General features: G+C 44.8%; 1 protein-coding gene across 3 annotated transcripts in view; it reads left to right on the top strand.

Moving 5' to 3' along the window:
* Window positions 1-19,400, top strand: part of LOC138186163 (nephrin) — a 100,277-nt gene that overhangs the window by 40,033 nt on the left and 40,844 nt on the right. For 2 of the 3 annotated variants that reach the window (XR_011174823.1, XM_069125732.1), the window contains exons 5-6: window positions 8,843-8,953; window positions 14,467-14,694. Coding sequence is in view for 2 of the 3 variants with exons in the window: in XM_069125732.1 (XP_068981833.1) it covers window positions 8,843-8,953; window positions 14,467-14,694 (339 nt within the window). In the remaining variant the exon portion in view is untranslated. Of the gene's footprint in view, window positions 1-8,355; window positions 8,641-8,842; window positions 8,954-14,466; window positions 14,695-19,400 lie in introns of those variants that run through there. The other variant, XM_069125733.1, reaches the window with a different exon arrangement.

Genomic DNA, 19,400 nt, shown 5'->3' with positions numbered 1-19,400 from the left:
TTAACCCTTCGTCAATTTCCAGGTTCCATACTTCGAGGTTCTAAATGAAACAATCCCTCCATGTTTATCGGGCATTGGATACATCGTTAACGCGCATAATCGTCCGGATGAGTCTTCTCCGAGTTCGAAAGCCCCAAAGTACGAGGATCGCCTCCGAGATATTCAAACAACCTAATTAAACAAATTGCAGAGCTCGACCATTCGTTGCCCCGTTCGTTAGAACCATTCCCCCGGGATTACGCAAATATTTTCCCGCTACCTCATTGGTTTTTCTTTTCCTTCCACGGTCTTCCGGTCTCGACGTTCCCATTTGTTTTCGTACATCGAACTCGACTCTATGCGAGGCTCGTTCCTTTTATACGCGCGCGTTAGTTTCGCTCTACCCGGAACAGTAACGTCGACGTTAACGAGACAAACGAATACGTTGGCTTCTTCCTCGTTTTCCAAGCTGTTACCCGAGTCGATATACGTATGTAAGCACACGTATTACGATCCAAAATCTGCTTGTTGCCAGCTACAGGACTACAGTGTCGAACGTGTTTCGCTTTTCCAACGAATCGCCACTATCTCTTTTACTTTTCCAGTTCTTTGAAACTATCTATCTATCGCAAGCTTCTAAAAATCATTTCGTAGATTCGGAGAGTATATAGATCATAACAACGTTCCTGGTGGTAGATCCTATTTGCGGTAGAGAACTTATCGTCGTGCGAGAAACAGCGTGATTCTCCAACGCCGAGTAAATTCCGTTTTGGTTAAATCGCCGCGAAATCGAAAGCCGTCTCTCGATCCGACCAAACCTGTGGAGAATTCGCGTTACAGATAAGGAAGGCCGCGTTGTTTTCGCTAGCTCAGGCAAACGTTCGACCTATTTGCAAAATTTCCATCGTAAATTCGAGACGTTGCGAGGTGTCTTATTCCCACTCCAAACCGATCGTTGGCCACGTTCGTATCGACGTAGATCGAATATTTCGGAGCAGAAGCAAATTTCGACATAATTTGACGCGGCTTTGTCGAAAGACGATATCGCAAGACGAAACGAGAAATTCGATGGAAGCGACTAACTGCGAAACCGCGAATCGCCGTCTATCCGATGTATCTCGATATCGCGCTGAATCGTTTAGCTTTAACGTCGCGTCAGTCGGATACGCCGCCTACAACTTCGGCTGTAACGAACTTTATGTCTTGTAAACTTGTATCGCTGACATTTTTGCGGAAAGAAGCACGAACCCACCACCACTGATCGCAAGGATAACCGTAAAACTGATATTCGCGTTAATCGTTGCTATGAAATAAATCCGCGGATAATCCATAAAACGAACCGACGATTTAACGCAAGCTCTCCGACCAATTTCCCTTTGGCATCGTTACTTTCAACCACAGAAAAGAGGAAGAGAAAGTGGATTTTTCGGTGTTTCGAATGAACGTGTTTCCGTATGGATATAAATCCGGTCGCTAAATCGGTGTGCAATGTGCGGCTATTATCTACAGACGTTGCACGAATCGAGCCGCAAACGTTGCAACGTAGAGGCATTTTCCGCGAACGAAAAGCGGCGGCGTTCCTACGCTCGATATCGCTTTTGTTTTTTGCATCTGTGTCGAGAGCCTCTTCTGTCGGCTGTGCGAAAAAGAAATAGAGGAAGAAAGAAAGAAAGACAGAAAGAAAGAAATAAAGAAAGGAAGAAAGAAAGAGAAAAAGTAGGCGAAGCTCGCCGTCTTCGAAAGCGGAAGAAGCATTTCACGCGGGATTGAGAATTCAAAGCGGTCGGATAATCCGTTCGCCGTTCACCGGCATCTATTTTTTCTCGCTCTTCTCGCCACCCTCTCCTCGTTTCTCTTCTTTTTTCTCTCGTTTCGTTGATCGCACGATAGGAAGTTGCGCGGAATGCTACTGCTTACGGATCGTGCTGGCTGAGAAATTCCCTCTAAAGAATCCACAAAGAAGAAACCGAAAGAACGTTCGAGGAAAAGTAATGCTTCGTAGCAACTCTGTGCGGACCAGCTACGCCAACTTCCGAGATCTCTACCGATCTCTTTCGAAAACGCTAAGAGAAAAGCCTGAGAGAACGGATCGGAACGCTATCCATCCCTTTTCCAAAGAGCTTGGCCTCCACTCGCTCCATGTATCCTTGGTAGCCGCGCGTCTTCCCTTCGATTTAAAGCTCCGGAATGCGCGTGTTGTCGCGTTTGCAAAAATAAGAAGAACAAAAATAGAAACGCGCGATACCAAAGATTCCTTCCTGACCTGGGAAACGTCGGAATAATTTACGTGAACAAAGAAGGGCGCGCGCGTACAACGAATGGCGTGGGAACACGGTGCATGTTGCGCAAAACGTATCGTGCTTCGGGACCGGAAATTATCTCGATGAGACCGTACCTGACTGCAAGGACAGGGGTAGCCATTACCTACGACAAGAAAAGCAAACGATCACGGGCTTCCGGACTTCCACGGTGAAACGTTACGGACCGTCGTCGGTCTCTTTCGTTCTGGATACGAGCTCGAGGATTGCTTGTCAAACGTAAACGTTTGACGTTGCGACAAGAAAAATGGACGATGAAAAGCGGAAGGAAAACAAGAGGTATGAGAAACGAGAAGAAGTATCGAGAGCAGAGAGAAGAGGATAGAGAGCAGTGAGAAAAGCGATGAACTCTCGCACGGTATTTTTCGATTCGTCTTCCTCGGTCACGTTCATCTCGAGTCCGCGGCGTTCGTAAAACATCCAATTTCCGTAGAAGGTGCAAACCATAAAACGCCCATGGTGTTTCCATTCCGAGCCGGCAGAGAAAGACTCATGCAGAAATTTTTATCCGACGACTTTTATTTATATATACCGTCGCCTGACAAAAACGAACGTTCCAAAGTGAAGCTGCTTTTTAGAACAGAAGCAAACGGAAGCAGTGTATATATCCGCCGTTCCCCGGACATTAGACAGAGTCGATTCATGTTCATTTCCGACGAGTTAATTACTTTCGCGGAAGTTGTCGGTCGGCAAAAGCAAGACAAACAAGATTGTCAGTGTCCTCGCATTGGATTTTTTCTCGGTATCATTTTTTAACGATACGCCCCATGTATTAGCTGGTCCCAAAAGTTTCTTTCGTTTTATAAGGAAATAATAGATGCACAACGCTTTTTGTTATATGATATTTTATACTAATTACGTATGATCCATTTTGTTCTAATGGAACAAAAATAATATAACAGAAGAAACTTTGTACATCTGTTATTTCCTTATAAAACGAAAGAAACTTTTGGGACAACCTGATACGATAGTCGTCCTTTTTGTCCACTGCTAAATTCCTCGACCGACGATTGTCTCATTGCTTCAACAGGAAAACAGGGAACATTGACGACACGTAAGCGTAGCGTACCTGGATGGAAGAAAGTGGAAATTCCAGAACAAAAAGACGTATGTATGTACGGACACAAAGGCGTGATGCAGTAGCGTTAAATAATTTGTCCAGTGAAATTGTATGGGTTCTTTGTCGGACTGGCTGCCTTGCCGGCAAAATTATTAATTCTCGCACAGAAAGCGGAAGGTCGTTTCTCTTGCTTCGTATAAATTATTTCATCGGTGCGACATCGGCGTCGAGAAACGGACTTCTGTGACGCACACCCCTCCGTAACGAATGTACGACGGCCAACTTAACAAAGTACGACTCCAGAGGAAAACTCTGGAAACATAATCCGTCGCCAGACAGTCGGTGCAACGCTTTTTTCGTCTAACGTGTACGCATGAGCCGAATAGCTCTCGTTCTCTGAACTCTCGACGCGCTTGTAAATAAGCTTCACAGACCTCTTTAATTAATATGCGGACCTGAATCGTCACTTCGTCCTCAGCCAGGACTCCGGTCACAAAAGTCAAAAATTTATGAATCGATAAACGTGTGAAAGAATGCCCAGAATTTTCGAGCTGGGATTGCGTTCTTTCAAATTCCCAGGTGAAACCCGAATACCCTGTTTGTAGGTCGCTAAAGCGACTGCGATCCTCCCTGCGGAATATAAGAATCCTTGCGTGGCGAATGTGAAATGAACGACGAATACGATTACTCGTCGACGATGGGCGTTTGTTGTCGCACGTTTGGGTCGCGCGTGTAGACTCGTGACAAGTTATTGCTGAAAAATCCAACGGAAAGTAGAATTTCGGCGGACAGGAACGTTTCGAAGAATACACAAAGTGATACGTGCGGCGCATATACGAGCGTATATAACATATAACGGGCACCATGACTGCGGCATGCTCGCATAAAAACAATATTGCTTCCACCTACGACAGAGGAATTTTCCTAAATTTTTAACGGTAATCGTTACGTGGCCGCCGTATGGTACGGTGGTGTGCTCCTCGACCAACCTCTATGGCTCGACCTAACACACGTCTGCCTACCTGCTACCGCTGCTAAACACTTGCGCTACCGAGTCCCGAGGATAGCGTACAAAGAGTAGAACGCCGCCGCGAGAATTCAATAGATTCGAGTCGTTCAAACACTTTCCATGTTCGTAAGCCTAGCACGCTTTTGGTCAAATGTAAAATATTCTTCGAGCTTCCGTGTTATCTGCCAAACTACCCTCGCTTGGCCGCCCACGATTTGCTTAAAGTAACCAAATTGTATTTTCGACGGATTGGCATTTGTTTAAAGTGCCGCGGACAAGAAACGTGTGGCCCAGAATCGAGCGTCAAATTGGATTCATCAACCTTGAAAACGACCATCTGTCCACCCACCGATAATGGATAATGGATAATATATAATGAACAAAAGCCGTAACACGTATAAATACGTTCGAAACTGATAATTGCTATTTTTACGACTTTTATTAACGGGGAGGCCATTTGAATCTCAGCACCGCGTTTCATCGCGAGTTCAAAAGTTCCATGGCCAGGTTTATTCAGAGCGCTGCGTGCTTGTGACGCGCAACCGACGCGAAATTAAATAAAAATTGCCGAACCGTTCGACTCGAAACATTGCAAAATATTTGTAGGGACAAAAAAATTTGTCTCGATTACCATAACAGGTATCGAATCACGGTGTTATATATCGCTGACTCTCGCAACATTTGATCAATACACGGCGAAGCCAAAAAAAAAAAAAGAGATGGTTACCAGGCAATGGTAACGCAATCGATAGAAATATCGTTCTTGATATATGGCAGTGGTACGGTAATATTCGTAATTCTTAAAATATCGCGAGCATTACGTCACACTGTCGATAACTTTTCCAGGATAATACCGTTAATACGCTAATACACTAACTTGCGACCACATTATTTATCGGTGATTCGAATTTTCCACGACTGATCAAGGTGTGTACCGTTTATAAACTGCGAATCAGTAATTTCCAAGCATTTACGACCATCGATTCTCCCTTTTGTTTGCCGTATCGTAACTAATCGCGATGGATAATTGTCCGTGAAACGGAAAGAATTCGATGTTTCCGAACATCGTACGATCGAAGGAAAATCGAACGAAGAAAGAAGATCAAAACTTTTTAGACAGCAAAATACCCGAATAGTCCGAATGAAAAAGAGGTAGAAAAAAGTCGCTGTAATTCATATACATATAAAAAGTCAAAGAAACGTAACTTCGACGCGAGAACAAATGGCAAATTTAAATCTATAGGCACGTACCTGTCCACGAAGGGGAAAAGAGGAAGTACGTGGCCGAGCACGTCGCGGCCCGATAGCGTCGGAGAATATCCTGCAAATGGTGCATCCGGATCGTGGCAAGGAAGGTGATAGCTGCTCTCTGTCGGTTATACCTTTACCTATATCTATATCGATGTAGCTACACATAACGGTTTGCACGCAGCCTCCGTTGAAAACGTATAGCAGTATAGCCATATACATACACACGACTGAATATTCGCTCACACAGAGATGGACAAACACGCATGGGTAAACAAATGGTAGTCGGATGGTGTGGAACGACAGCTCGACGCGACGCGACGCGATGCGACGCTTCGACTATACGACGATGGCGCGCATCGTTTCGATGCACTCTCCGACCAAAAGAGACAAACCACCCTGGACGAATATAGGAACGAGACGAGGTGTTAGCGATACCAAAATCGACGAACGCGTCGCACGTGACGAGATTGAAACTGCACTTTGAAATTCTCGCTTCTTCTCGAGCGTCGCGTGTCCAATCGCGAAACATCGAATCACCGTATACGATTCGAAGTGAAACGACAGTGGCGAACATGAAATCGCTAGGTCGAGCCAGTCGCGAGTTTTAAGACTTTTTTATACCGTTCGCAGATTGCCCAAGGAAAAATGTACGAGAATCGAGAGAACATCGGCGATCCTTTGGGTATTTAGTCGTGGGATTAGCAGCGTAATTCGTCGTTTTTCTTATCTCTTGGAGGCCACGATGCGCGGTTTCAACGTAATTCCCCCGACACCATGATATAAAAGTTTACGATCGAAATTCGCCAGAGGGTCTGTGCCGCGATATACACGGACGTAAAACCGAGAGCCGTTCCCCGTTTTATGGTACTCCCCCGATACGATGAGATTCGGACGAATCATCGGCGTCTCGTGACTCACGTCTTCCGGTTCCAGTCGACTAGAATTTGGGTAAAAGTTTTCCAGGTTGCTTGTGCGAACGCAAGCTATGACTGAGCTTCGCATGCGTTACTTCCCCCTTGTTTTACCTTTTACCTTTCGTCTTTCACCTTCCACCTTTCACCTTTCCTCCTTGACCCAGCTACCGCTAGCATGGTGGCGAAGGCAAGGATTGGCGAAAGGATTCAGTCAAGAGCAAGCGAGTATCTTATATCGCGACCGCGCGAACCGCGTCTCTAACCTTCTTCCACCTCTGCAAAACCAGCAACACACGAAACAGTGTAAATCGAGCTCTCCGGAGTTTTGCTTATTTACGCGCTGCTTTGCAAACAGCGGAAAGCCTTCTCGAGAGAACCGACTATGTTGCAATGTTACGAGAGAGCCGTGAGCAGCATTCTTATAAGATTTCGTGGATAGAGAAAAATGTGTATCCAAGGACAAGAAATTACGATCTCGCGGATTACGATGTACAATTACGAGTTGTTTCACGGTAATTTATCGTTGCTAACCAATCTGCAAAACACGTAACGGCAATTTTGCAAAAGTATCACTTACATAGAGGAAACCATCTATACCTCGTCTACGTTCATCTACGTCTTACAAGCTACTTGTCGGTTAAGAAGTGCGAATACACCGATATCAAAAAATAGAAAATGTGAAGACCTTCAAGAGATATTATAGGACTTGACAACTGGAGTTTGTTCGAAGAGCGAGATATTCCGTCGGAAAATTCAACACATTCGATTCGAAACAACAAGGGCAGAATGCTGTTTTCCTGGGAGAACGAAACGGTTGGCGGAAGAACAATGGCCAGTGGAAGGAAGACTACGCTTTAAGGAACAGCAAGGCCAACTAGAAGATGTCAAAGCGGCGAGTAAACGCGCTATAAAGGGTCACGCTATGAATGCCGGTATTAGTGCCGCTAAGCTACCATCTTGGGCAGTCCGAATGTAATCTCGGTCGAGATTACGACGTACGTCTTTGGAGCACCTTTAAGAGATCGGCGACTCGTTCGCTTCTTTCTTCGCTCTAGAACTTTTGTACCGAAACTGGCTCGCATCCGCGCCGAAATGGTAATCGTTCCGAAAGAAAAGATGCAAAAAGGAGAACTCGTTGGTAATCGCTTCGCAAATTGAGCGACGCAATTTTGCGATTGTCGTTCGATCTGGACGATTAAGAAGGCGTTTCTCGATCGTCGATGGGAAAAAGTAGACGGACAGGTGCAATTTGAAAACAACGACGTAGCGAAAAACGTTGCAAGCATCCATACCTGTCTGGAAAACAATCTATTTGGCACCGTGAGGAGACAAATATATATCCGTGCGCTGCCCACTACAATTAAAAGATGCAAGTACAAACAAGAGCATTTGTTCGTCGTTCGGAGGATGTTCGAAGAGTTCTTCTAAAACGCCTCGATTATTTTCATTGCGGAAAGAGTGAGATAGTTTCACAATTACGACCTACATAAAGGGAAACAATTATCTCACTAAAAGTGACATTATGCGGCGGACGAACGCCGTAGCAAACAGTTAAAACCGTTAAATTTTCGAGCAGCGAACGAACGTTCGTTTGCACCTTCATTTTTTAATTTCACTAGATCGAGGAATCCACGACGAGCGTTCTTTCGCCTGTTGTAAATCTACGATGTAAAGTGACACGTACGTGACAATCAGAACGCGACGTTCGCTGTGGCTACACGTGACGTCGACTCCCAGCGATGATTTATCGAGTTTATATTCGCAGAAGTCTTTTCCAGCGTTTTGCAATAGCGAATCTCTCTACTCCTGACACCGCGAATCTCGCGTCCTTTCCGCCTCTTTCCGTTGAAAAAAGGACAAAGACTCGGTTGTTCGGTGTCTGTTTGCAACAGAAGGACGGCGGAAAGCGTGGATGCACGCTTCGAGTTGACATGGTCGCGGCGATAGCCAGAGGCAATTTCCATCAAGTATCGAGCGAAATACGCCGTCAGGATGAAACTCGGCCTGTTTGCGTTTACTTGGGCTGTATCGGGGACCAAGTCGATCGACGAAAGAATCGAAGAGATAAAAGGAAGCGAGAGAGAAAAAGGTCCTCGCTTCGAGAGTCGGGTAGAAGTGATTTTCCTTGTCTCGTTCCACTGTGACGCGATCACACGTTGTTCCATTTTCGTTTTATCCTTATTATCGGTCGCCTTTCTCCGACCCCTGAACCCTTCGATTCACCCAAATTATCTTCCAATTCGATTCTATCGGTCTAGGTTGAGAAAAGGGAACGCGTCGTCGCTCACCTGGTCCCCCTTTCTGTTCACAGTGCCGCCAGCGAAGCCGATAATCTACGATGCGAAGAGAAGAGACATGAGCAAACTTCTCGAGGCCTATCCCGAAGGAGCTGACCTGTTCCTTGTCTGCGAGGTTCACGGAGGTAAGCGTCGAGTGTAAATTTTTCGTGTGCGAGATTAACGACCGAACGGCTTCCGAAACAATCTTGCAAAACGGTGTATCCCTCTGTTTGCACTCTCGTGTCGGAGCTGTCATTTATTTCGCGAGAAAATAATCTGTCGCCATGTTCTGCCCCTGTGGATTAATTGGCCGGAACCCCGTTGACTAAAGTCCGCCTCCTTTCTAATACCGGGAATAATGGATCGCTGCCAGAAATTGCTTCCAGCCGATTAGAGGGATGAATTATTATAAGTGGCTGCGCATCGTTTATAAAAACCTGGCGGACAGTAACCGAGCATCCGTCATACTCGATCAAATTGCTCGACGACAGCGCTAAAACTGGGTCTCTTCTTCGAGGGGACTCGTTCCTTGGCGAAATTTAATAGAGAAATGGTACAACGTGCCGTCTCGTTTCGCGTTCATCGATACGTCAGTCAAACGAATAGTCTCCCAGGGTCTGTTTCTCGAAAAAATAGCAACGGAGATAAAATACGACAGCGGAATATCAATGGGATACGTCCCGGGGTATGTAAGTCGCGTTAAGACGAAACCGCGACATGACGCGAGCGACGTCTACCACGAGAAGGGAAATCTGCACGTATATGTAATCGCGCGTAAAACGCAGCACGAAGGGTGACGAATGCGCAAACGTCTTTCGAATCTTGCGCGCCGGACGAAAAATCCTATTTCCTTGAACCGCGAGTATTCACTGGAGCGAAGCCAATTCCATTTACAGCCAGCATTCGCTTATTCGAAGAAAATACGAAGTGAAATAGGCGAAAAGTCCAAGGAGGAAGGAAAAGAAGAAGAAAGGAAAAAGAAGAGTCCAGTGCGATTTTTCCAAGATTCGTCGCCTGATAGGTGTCACGTTGCGCGACAAATTCTCTGGATCGACGCCAATTTTAATCTTCGACGCGGTACTCTCTTTCGCGGTACAGCCTCGTGTCTCGAGTTTGCAAACCCTTCTTAACTCATTCGATGATGCATCGATCGTTAGCGAAAAAGAAATCCGTCTATATTATCGTCTCTTGGTTGGCGCAACGCTTCTGAACGTGAACGATCGAGAAACTAGCCGTTTCAAAATTATTCGAATTCGAGACTCGCTGTTTTTCTACCGAACGATTTCCGACGATAATGGCGAAAAATGAAAATCGAAAAAAGCCCTCGAGCGGCGATATGCCAATCGCAAACGTATTATTAAACATTATTTAATCGAGGTAAATTTCCGAGAGACTCGCTATCGACATTGTTCTGCAAATAAAAGTTCAGAAATATTCCATCGTTCGTGAGACCAAAATGTTTTAATTTCATTATACATTCGATATTACATCGAGCAATGGAATCTGAAAGATTAACGAGGAGCTGCCTCTGCCGGAACTTTTTCCTTAATTCAACAACGAATTTTTTCGTTCTCTCTTCCCGTGCTCTTTCCCCTGGTCCTTGAGGAAGATTACACGACTTACAGCTCACAGCCAACCAGTCGTCGGGCCAGCCAGCCGTTCACCCTGCAGTCCTTCGGACGAGCGATTTGTCACTCCAAGGAGAAAACGAATTTCCAACTTGCTCTGAGAGTTTTCTCTTCCCGTGTGCACGGACAGGTAACCCACGACTTCCGGAAGGTTCGCATTGTCGGCCAAACTTCATGGTATCCGAACGAGATACGAGTAACCAACGAGAACTGTCAAACACCGGTCTATGCAGCGACTTACGACAAATTTATACTTTCTCCTTACTTCGCGATCGTCCCTGAGTCACGGCAGTTCGCAACCGCTGCCGCTGTTCCGACTCTTCTTTGGAAATTGCCAATTCCGTACAAAGAAGTTCGAAACTTACGTCTGCTTGATGGATTACGATCTAGCAAACCAATGCGCGAGTTGTTTATCGCCAAAGATAATAGCGGCTCGAGTCCGCAAAGCGGTTTCATCGCAAAATATAATCCGTGTCAAGACCAACTATACAAAAACCATGCGTACAAAAGTCGTAAGTATATAATAAAGTACTTGCAGTGTGTCCAAAATTCAAGGTAAGAGTGTAACTTGGCATAAGACGTGAATAATAGTCGGGATCGTTTTCAACGGCAGATTTGGGTTCGCGACGGCAAGGTATTGCTGCCAAAGTAGCGATTATTATTTGGCTGCGAGCTTAAAACCAGTCGGATGAACTTGAACGAAATGTCGACCGACCGACCGACCGACCATCCTTTAAAGCTTACGCCTTTTCTTCCACCCTGTGATTCCACGAATCGTGAAAACGAAGCAAAAACGAGCATTCACCGTGTCGAGAGAAATATTTACCGAAAACTTTTGTGGAATAGTTGAAATATTTTTTATAAGTGCTTCGCGAACAAAGGTGCATCCATAAAAAACCAGCGAGCCGTCGCGTCGCGTCGCGTCGTCGGTCGTTGAGGTTCCAAAAATTCCAGCGGCTCTATTTCTACGAGTGTGTTTTCTCCGATGTACGTCATGGTCGTTGGTTAAAAGAGGATTCATGAAGTAAAGAAGATCGGAATTTCGGAATTTTATCAACTCGAGACGTAAGTTCCGTAGATTCTTTCTCAGACTTACCGCTTTTACCGCCTTTGATAAAACAACAGAAAATGGGAGGTCACTGCGCGACCGAACGTTCCTTTCTTCCAATTAAGGTCGGACATCGAGGGCGGTGGTGAAGCGTTGTTGCAAAGAGACGAGTATTCAAAAACTGATAATAAACTAGACACGAGATTCTCTATATACAAACCGAAAACTCTTCTATTATCCATGAAACGAAAAGAAACCCCGATAATTTCTTACAAATAAGGATTTTGATTTACTTTATCGGAAGTTATCTCGTTTGGAGCGAGTTTTTGCTTCGGCAATTTACAAGGTTGCGAAACAATACACGCGAAATGTGAAAAACAGGATCGTGACGATGCGGGATCGAGATGTTTAACACACCTTGGCGAGATGTCCATTGTGGCACGCATTGTTGTCGCACAATGTATAGATATCACACGTATATACTATCTTCAGCCTTTGCCACGCTTCACCTTCCTCGACTGCTGCGCGTTGCTTCGGCATTGTTAAAACGTCTGCATGAAAGTAATTTTACAGCAGGTCAGAGTAAAGTGTTTGTTTTAACGTGACTCGCGGCTAACGGTATTCCTTGCTTTAACCTCGCGGACCAACACTCGCGAATCCTGCAGCTTTTCTCTTTCATTGTTTGCTCGATCTTTACTTTTCCGGCTTTTTTAAAGTTCCTGGCGTTCCACTGCAAAGATGGAAAGGAAAATAAAATCAGTACAAACTAAAGAATTTCCCGACGAATCGCGGTGGTAATTGATTTCCAGCAAATTCCGCCGGTGTGAATGGGACAAACTCGCTTAAGGACCCTTATTCAGGCAAAAACGTTATCGAAAAGTCAAAAACCCAGCTTAAAGGGGCGCAGATCGATCGCTATTCGTAACAAGACTAATTACCGTGGAAAGGCTGCCTCGTTGACGAATCTTGAAACTTGAATCGTATAAATGGCATCGTTTAAGTGGCAGCTAAACTTAGCTGCGTTATTAGGAACCTCTCAACGTAACACCATGCGCTCTATTGTTCGTGAAACGTTCCAGTTTCGAGCTGCGTCCACGAGGAAACAGTCGCGCGTGGCATTTCTGAAATTTCCAACTTTGCTTCTATCGAGAATCAAAATTACAGAAAAATCAAGTATCAAGGTATATCTAACGAAATTCGTACAGAGTAAACGAAACGATCGGGGCTTGTCGGAGCTACAAATGTAGCGAATGCGGTCGAAAGCCACTAAAATTCGCCTTCTATTGTACTTCCTTCGCTGTCGCGTAGCATTATTACGAGCAAGTCGTACTCAGCTCGCGAACCTCGTGATATATACCTGTGTACCATCCATGATACCAGGTGGAAACCCGGAGAGCAATAAACATCCTTCTCCTCCTATCCCCAGAAATCCCCGGCCCCTTACTTCCACCTTTTCTAGTTCCGTTCTCGTAGAAGCAATGAAATAATTCCCCATCTCGCCTACCGGAAAGTCGAGAGCGTGTGACACTCACCCTCGATTTCTCCCTCCACCGGCTTCCTCCTTCAACTATACAACCCACGACTTCTGTCACTGCTAGCTCCCCGGGCGCGTAATTCACCTTCGAAATGAACCAAATCTTGTTTCTCTCAACGAACCCATCTATTCAGAGATACTTGTGCGTTCGCGTTCACGTTCGTCTTTGCTGCGTGTATACAGTAGGTATACATATTTTCGATCTAATCAAAGAAATACAGGAAGTACGCTATCGTTTACGTGATAAAATACGCCGACTCTATCGCATCGGGATCTTCCTATACTCGCGATTCAAGGAGACAAATTTGCACGGATAATTAACTCGGAGAATTAGGTGACCATATAACCGGTACATCGAGACTATCGAGATCGCTAATGTTGTGGCCGAGTAAGACCCGTCGAGCGACGTGATTGACGACTAGCTCGGAGTCTCTGATACACATTCGTAAACATGGACACAGTTTCGATACGTCGTCTACTCGGATTAGTCCAGTTACTCCAATTGTCCTAACCGACGATCAACCTGCTTGTTACGAGTAAGCGATAGAGAACACTCCGTCAGATATGGATCAACGATATTGCGGGATTGCCAAGTAAAACATCAAACAGCGATAGATGAAGCATCGACGCCGTTAGATTCTCCCACGAGTGACGGAGCGTGTCCGAAGCTTTCTTACGCTACCAACAACTAGCTCTTGGTCGAGTATCCATCGGTCCATTTACCCTGCTCGGTCAATGGTTACTAAGAGTCACTTTCTCGAAAATCATTTCTATCGACTATCTCGCTACGGTAAACGCTTCTCAGAGTTTGCTTCCGGTTTCAACTACTTTCGTGTGTGATCATCCCGGATCAAGGCTAGAAAATGCCGTATCATTGAGGCTCAGTCGACGGGCTTTCCTTCGGCGATACCTTTTTAAAGTACAACCTGCCCTGATGAAATTGCGACTGGGAAAAATTCTTACATTCGAGAAAAGAATTCTACCAGAGGTAAAAGAAGTTGCAGAGGGAATTCTAACAACTAGGAAACTTGACCTTCCGAGGAATCAAGAATTCCGGCAATAGGGAAAAAGCGTAACAACGACATAAATGAAATTTCAGCGATAAGACTGGGACGCAAAGGCACCGGAATACCAACTAGATGTAAGAAACAACGAGAAAACGTTATACGACTAACGTGTAAAGTAACGATACGTCATCAATATCGTATATACTTCTTTCAGGGGAATATGAATTATAAATTCTGTAGAGAGGAACTCGACACATTTTGATTCTAATAATTCTCGAAATAGCTTGCGATACTTGAGATTTACTATAAGATCTCCATGAACGTAATTTTGTTTGCATTTTCATTCGGTTGTCAAGTTCGCAGACGACTAAAGTGGCATGCAAATGCATAAGTCGCGTCATTTGTGTACGTTCTAAGATGACTTGTCTGCTCGATTTAGGTAAACCAAGACCCCGAGTCACGTGGTATCTGGAGTCGCAGACAATCGATGCGCCGTCGGAGATTCGGGAGACCCAAGGGCCAGGAGGCGAAACCAACGTCGTAACCATAAGCAATGTGACGCTGAAGGGTCTCACGAGAAGTCACTACCACGCCAAACTGTTCTGCAAAGCAAGCAATACTCATTTAGCACCGCCACCCACTACTGCCGTTATCATCGAACTTCACAGTAAGTGGAATGACTCGCTTTCCCCCATTCTCGTTAATTCTTTATCGCGATTCTTCCTGCCCCTCCCGTTTTCGAAAGATCGAGTACACACGCTTAGAATACCGCCGATAGCTAAAAACATTATTCAAAAAATCGAAGGTACGAACGAAATACCAGAGGATCGCGATTAAGACAATTAAGTCGTCTACAAAAGACAGAAGATTTCAATAACGTCGTTTTATCTGCCTAAAAGAACAGTAGGTAATTTGCCCCTTCGTTAGCCGCGAAAGCCAACCCAGTTATGTTAATGAAATGATTAATAATTAACGGCGCTAATTACCCGTGATGCAGGAAATCGCTCGGTTCGAAACTCGAGTGTTTGTCCCGTCGGCACAGAGGTTTCGTCGTGCCCATTCAACCGACGCGTACACGTCCAAGTATTCTCTCCCGTTCTATTTTTCTTTCTTTTTATCTTTTATTTCCTCTTTTACTTTTTTGCAAGTTTCACGCGCGCGATCGCACATAGCATAAAAGCGAACAAAGTTCTTCGGACGAGAGGAACGGATATCGAGTGTTTGTGCGTGTATTTTTTTACCCGAATCGAGAAACGGTTGAACGTTTAACCATCGCGCGTTGAACTTCTCTACGACGGATTTTTTCCCATAAAATCTGACCGAAATGAACGAACTTCGAAAACGGCGATATCAATGGCAGCAGTTAGATTCGGCGAGCTGAAATTGAAACATTTTTCAAACGATTATAACGGAAAGAGAGGTATGTGTAGTATGTTCGACAACCAACGGCCGCGCAACATTGGAAATCACGTTTGAAAGGCAATCAGGACTCTGATGTCATTAATAACGTTACTTCTGAAATCGCCTGGCGAACCGCAACGTGCACCAATACGAATCGTTATACCTGTAACTATGTCCAATCAAATTTTATGAAATGCGTACACATATGTATGTAAATATTTCAACCCCGTTCACCCAACACACGCGAACCATTGTTGCACATTTTGACGATAATCGAGAAGAAACACGTACTCACATCTTGGATAAAACAGAGAAACGTCATCGAATAAATACATCGTGATAATTGCCTCCTTTCGATGCAGCTGACCCGTTAGCGATTTGAATGGTCGAAAGGAACGACTTATTGCTTTCTGTTTATCGGGCGAAAACGTCGATGAAATTGGTGAACGGAAAAAATCAGACGAAAGCGAATTAATCCCAGCAAAGCGACCGGTTGATAATCATCGAAAAAGAAGAGAAACGCAAGCGACGATATATCCCGACGCTTCTTTGACGACCGATATTAAAGTCGCTACGAATCGTTTTACGATATCGACTTCGATTCGTTCTCCTTGATACTCGCGCGTTCTAAACCGCCAGCGGTTTCGAACCCAACTTTCATCAGGGGCCGATCAACGTTTTCTTTAAAATTCGCAATCGCCCTGGTATCCAAAAGGGTTTCTCGCGCGAAAAGAAGGGCAAGTTTCGACGCGACGCGACGCGAAACGTCCACGCTGACTCTTTTCGTATTCTCTGCGCGTATTAAGAGCTGCCGTAGTTCGTGATCCGATTAAAAACTCTCCGGTTGGTTCGGCGAACAGAACCGCGATTGCAGATGTCAGTCGATGCAGGAAATTAATATTAATAATTTCATAAGCACCGGGTTGCTGGCCGACTCGTCGGTACGCTCGAGATTCATCCCGCGAGAAACTTTTCCATCGGACAAACAACTTTAAATTAAATTGCGCGCCGCGGACGGTCTTACCGCTCGTCGGATACAAGAAGAAACCGAATCGAGTAATTCTGAACGATGATGGTGTAAAAGACTCGCTTGGGAAATACGCGCTAAATGAAAACCATCTTTAGTCCAGGCGTCATAAATATCGTTAAAAATGAGAAATTCGGCGAAACAGAGAAATCTTTCATCGCCTTTCGTTTTCAATTCCATTCTCCTCTACGTTGTTTTACGTATAGATCCCTTAAATCGGTTTTCCCACGAGGAGTACGTATCTATTATCCTATTACTCGAAGAATCGAGCTAAGTGAGAATGGATATTAACACTGATCGCCTATTTAATACAACACTGACACAACTCTTTAAACTCCACTCGCTGAACTTTCTATTATCCTACACCCTTCGATATCTTCATCCCCAGTCACACTTACGGACTACGCTTTAACGTTCACTTACGGACTCAACGAGTAATCGACTTGGCCACGACTCTCTTCAACTTTAACATCTAACCCTGGCAAACTCGAACACTTGCAAAGCATACTAACCAATTACTCAAAACTCTCAAAACTTTAATTGCTTGCACGCTCGTTTACAATTCTAGCACGTGCCCATTCTCGTCGGCGCCATGTAACACGCCAACAATCGCCATTCACCCGAGTTACCCGTTAAAGCAGTCAGCAATTTGCAAAGAAGCACGACACTAGATCGACTTTGCGATACTTGGCTCGTACACGGGGTAGCAAACATCAAACCGCTTGTCGACTAAAGCGTAACCAATAACAAAGTGGAATGGTTAATCGCCGGACCAAGATTACCTCGCATTTTTCTTCCACGATGCCTAACGACCCAGCTGAATCGTTCGTACGGAGTTGGTAACTGGGATGCTCGATTATTCGTTGATTGGACTGAGTTAGATGAAGCACGCGGCGAATGATCGACAAGCACTCCGTTCAACTACTCGAAAGTCTAACGAGTTGAAGAGACGACTTGACGACAGACGTGGGCACGAATCGATCGTACCTTCGCCTCGCCTTGGTCGAACGCCTCGCGTTCCCGTGTTTCCATCAGTGATAAGAAACGCGTAAACTTACGTAGAAACTTCGCGCAAATAGATATCTCACGAACTATTCTACAAGTACGGATATTCGAGCAAACGTCGCGTTAAGATTCGATACTAATAACATCGTTAGGAAGTTGCGCTATTAGCGAGAAATAAAATCAAAGAAACGAGATAAATTATTTCAAGATCGCATCCTTCGACCCAAATTCACTGATTCAAGATTCGCTGATATATATATATACATGCCATATGCATGCTATATAAAACCGTAGAAGAAACAGATATATACTCGGAAATTAGCTGCCTTCGATATGAATCGAACAACGGTTTTATTATTCTTCCGAGAGAAGGGCAGCTGGGATAAAAATGAAGTCTTTCTGCTTCCATTAATCTCAGACTAATTGGAGGCACGACCGATGAAGCGTACATCGGATAATTGGAGGATTCTTGATCGATACAGTTGAAATTCTAACGAGCCGAAGAGCTAGCCGGCATGCGTCTCTCTCCGACCAAAAATGCACCTGGCTCGAGCGAGTCTTTATCATTTGCATCGAATACATCTGCATATTTCGGAATTATCGGAATATCGCCATGTAAGATTCGAGGGTGACGGTCACATCTGGAGGTATGCTCTCGCAAGTTCGAAGTCCTTTCCCGATATACATACATATGTATATAGGATATACGTATATCTGATATATACATAAATCCGCAAGGACTGTGATAGTTTACCAATTTAACAAGACTATTTCAAGAGTATATCGAGTGACTCGAAGATGACACGGACGCGACGTGACCGCGACGTGGCCAAAGATTTTCTCTCTGTGGTTCATTTTCATTAGCGCGTGGAATTGGAGAACGCCGCTCAAGAAAATTGCTCGACTTCGTTAACTAGTCGGGAAATCTCACGTTTCTACTTCTACGTCTAATGACAACAAAGAATTCACATTTGACAAAAGTCCGCCGACCAATCCGCCGTCATCGAGTTCCCGTTAATTAGTAAGAAAACTACCGAACCTCTCTTCGTTTGCTCGTTAGTCTTTCATAGAAAGGAATATCAACGAAAGCGATAAGAGTCAAGCAAGAATCGAGCTGCTAATCGATCACTCGGTTCGTGGTAATAATCGACCATCGATAATAATCAGACGTACGATTCAACTTTTCCTGCTCCTTCGTCTTCGGGCGCTCATTGAACGTTTGTTCGGCGATGCATAAAACAAAATAGAAGGAGATGAAGGACCGTCGTGTAAAAGCCGCGCGGATAGAGATCGTTCGACTGTTCGTACCGCGTGACACGCTGTGGAGCGTTGCAACCGCTCTCAAAGACGAACGAACTTGATCAACTTTTAACTCCTAATACCTTACCGAGCTCGCAGCAAGTTAATAACTTCCTGTTTTCGTACGATTATCATTGCGAAACGTGTATTTCCCCGATGAGTCAAAAGTATAACGCGATCCAATTTCGGTTCCGCTACCGATTCGACGAGACGGTGGGAATAACAAAGTTTGCATCGATAGGAACGAAACTAAAACCTAACCCCTACCATTGATATTACGTTGGAACAGTCGCGCGAAACCAAGGAAAGTTTGGTTAATTTCGATAGAAAGGTTGAGTTTCGCGAAGTCGCAAACGCGATCGTATCGTATTTGGGCGTGGTCTGCTGGAAAAGCTTATTAAACAGACCGAGCGACTCGTTTAAGCGAAGAGCGAGAAGAGGTTAGCGGTAGCTTTGGTGAAAACGATACGAGCTGCGGTTTTGCCAAATTATGACAATAATATCACTTAGAATCGTGGCCGACCTGGCTAAAATTTCACTTAAGTCGACAATTCGCAGAATCGGCGCATACGGACCGTTCTTTAATGTTCGCTCGTTCCAGAGCTAACCGACTTAATCGACAAACGAGCCATTTAAACTTC

This window comes from Bombus flavifrons, chromosome 13 (genome assembly GCF_040668555.2).
Source record: "Bombus flavifrons isolate JBK064 chromosome 13, iyBomFlav1_principal, whole genome shotgun sequence".
NCBI lineage: Eukaryota > Metazoa > Arthropoda > Insecta > Hymenoptera > Apidae > Bombus > Bombus flavifrons.
Note: the sequence above shows the minus strand (reverse complement) of the source record. Positions and strands in the feature narration are given on the sequence as shown.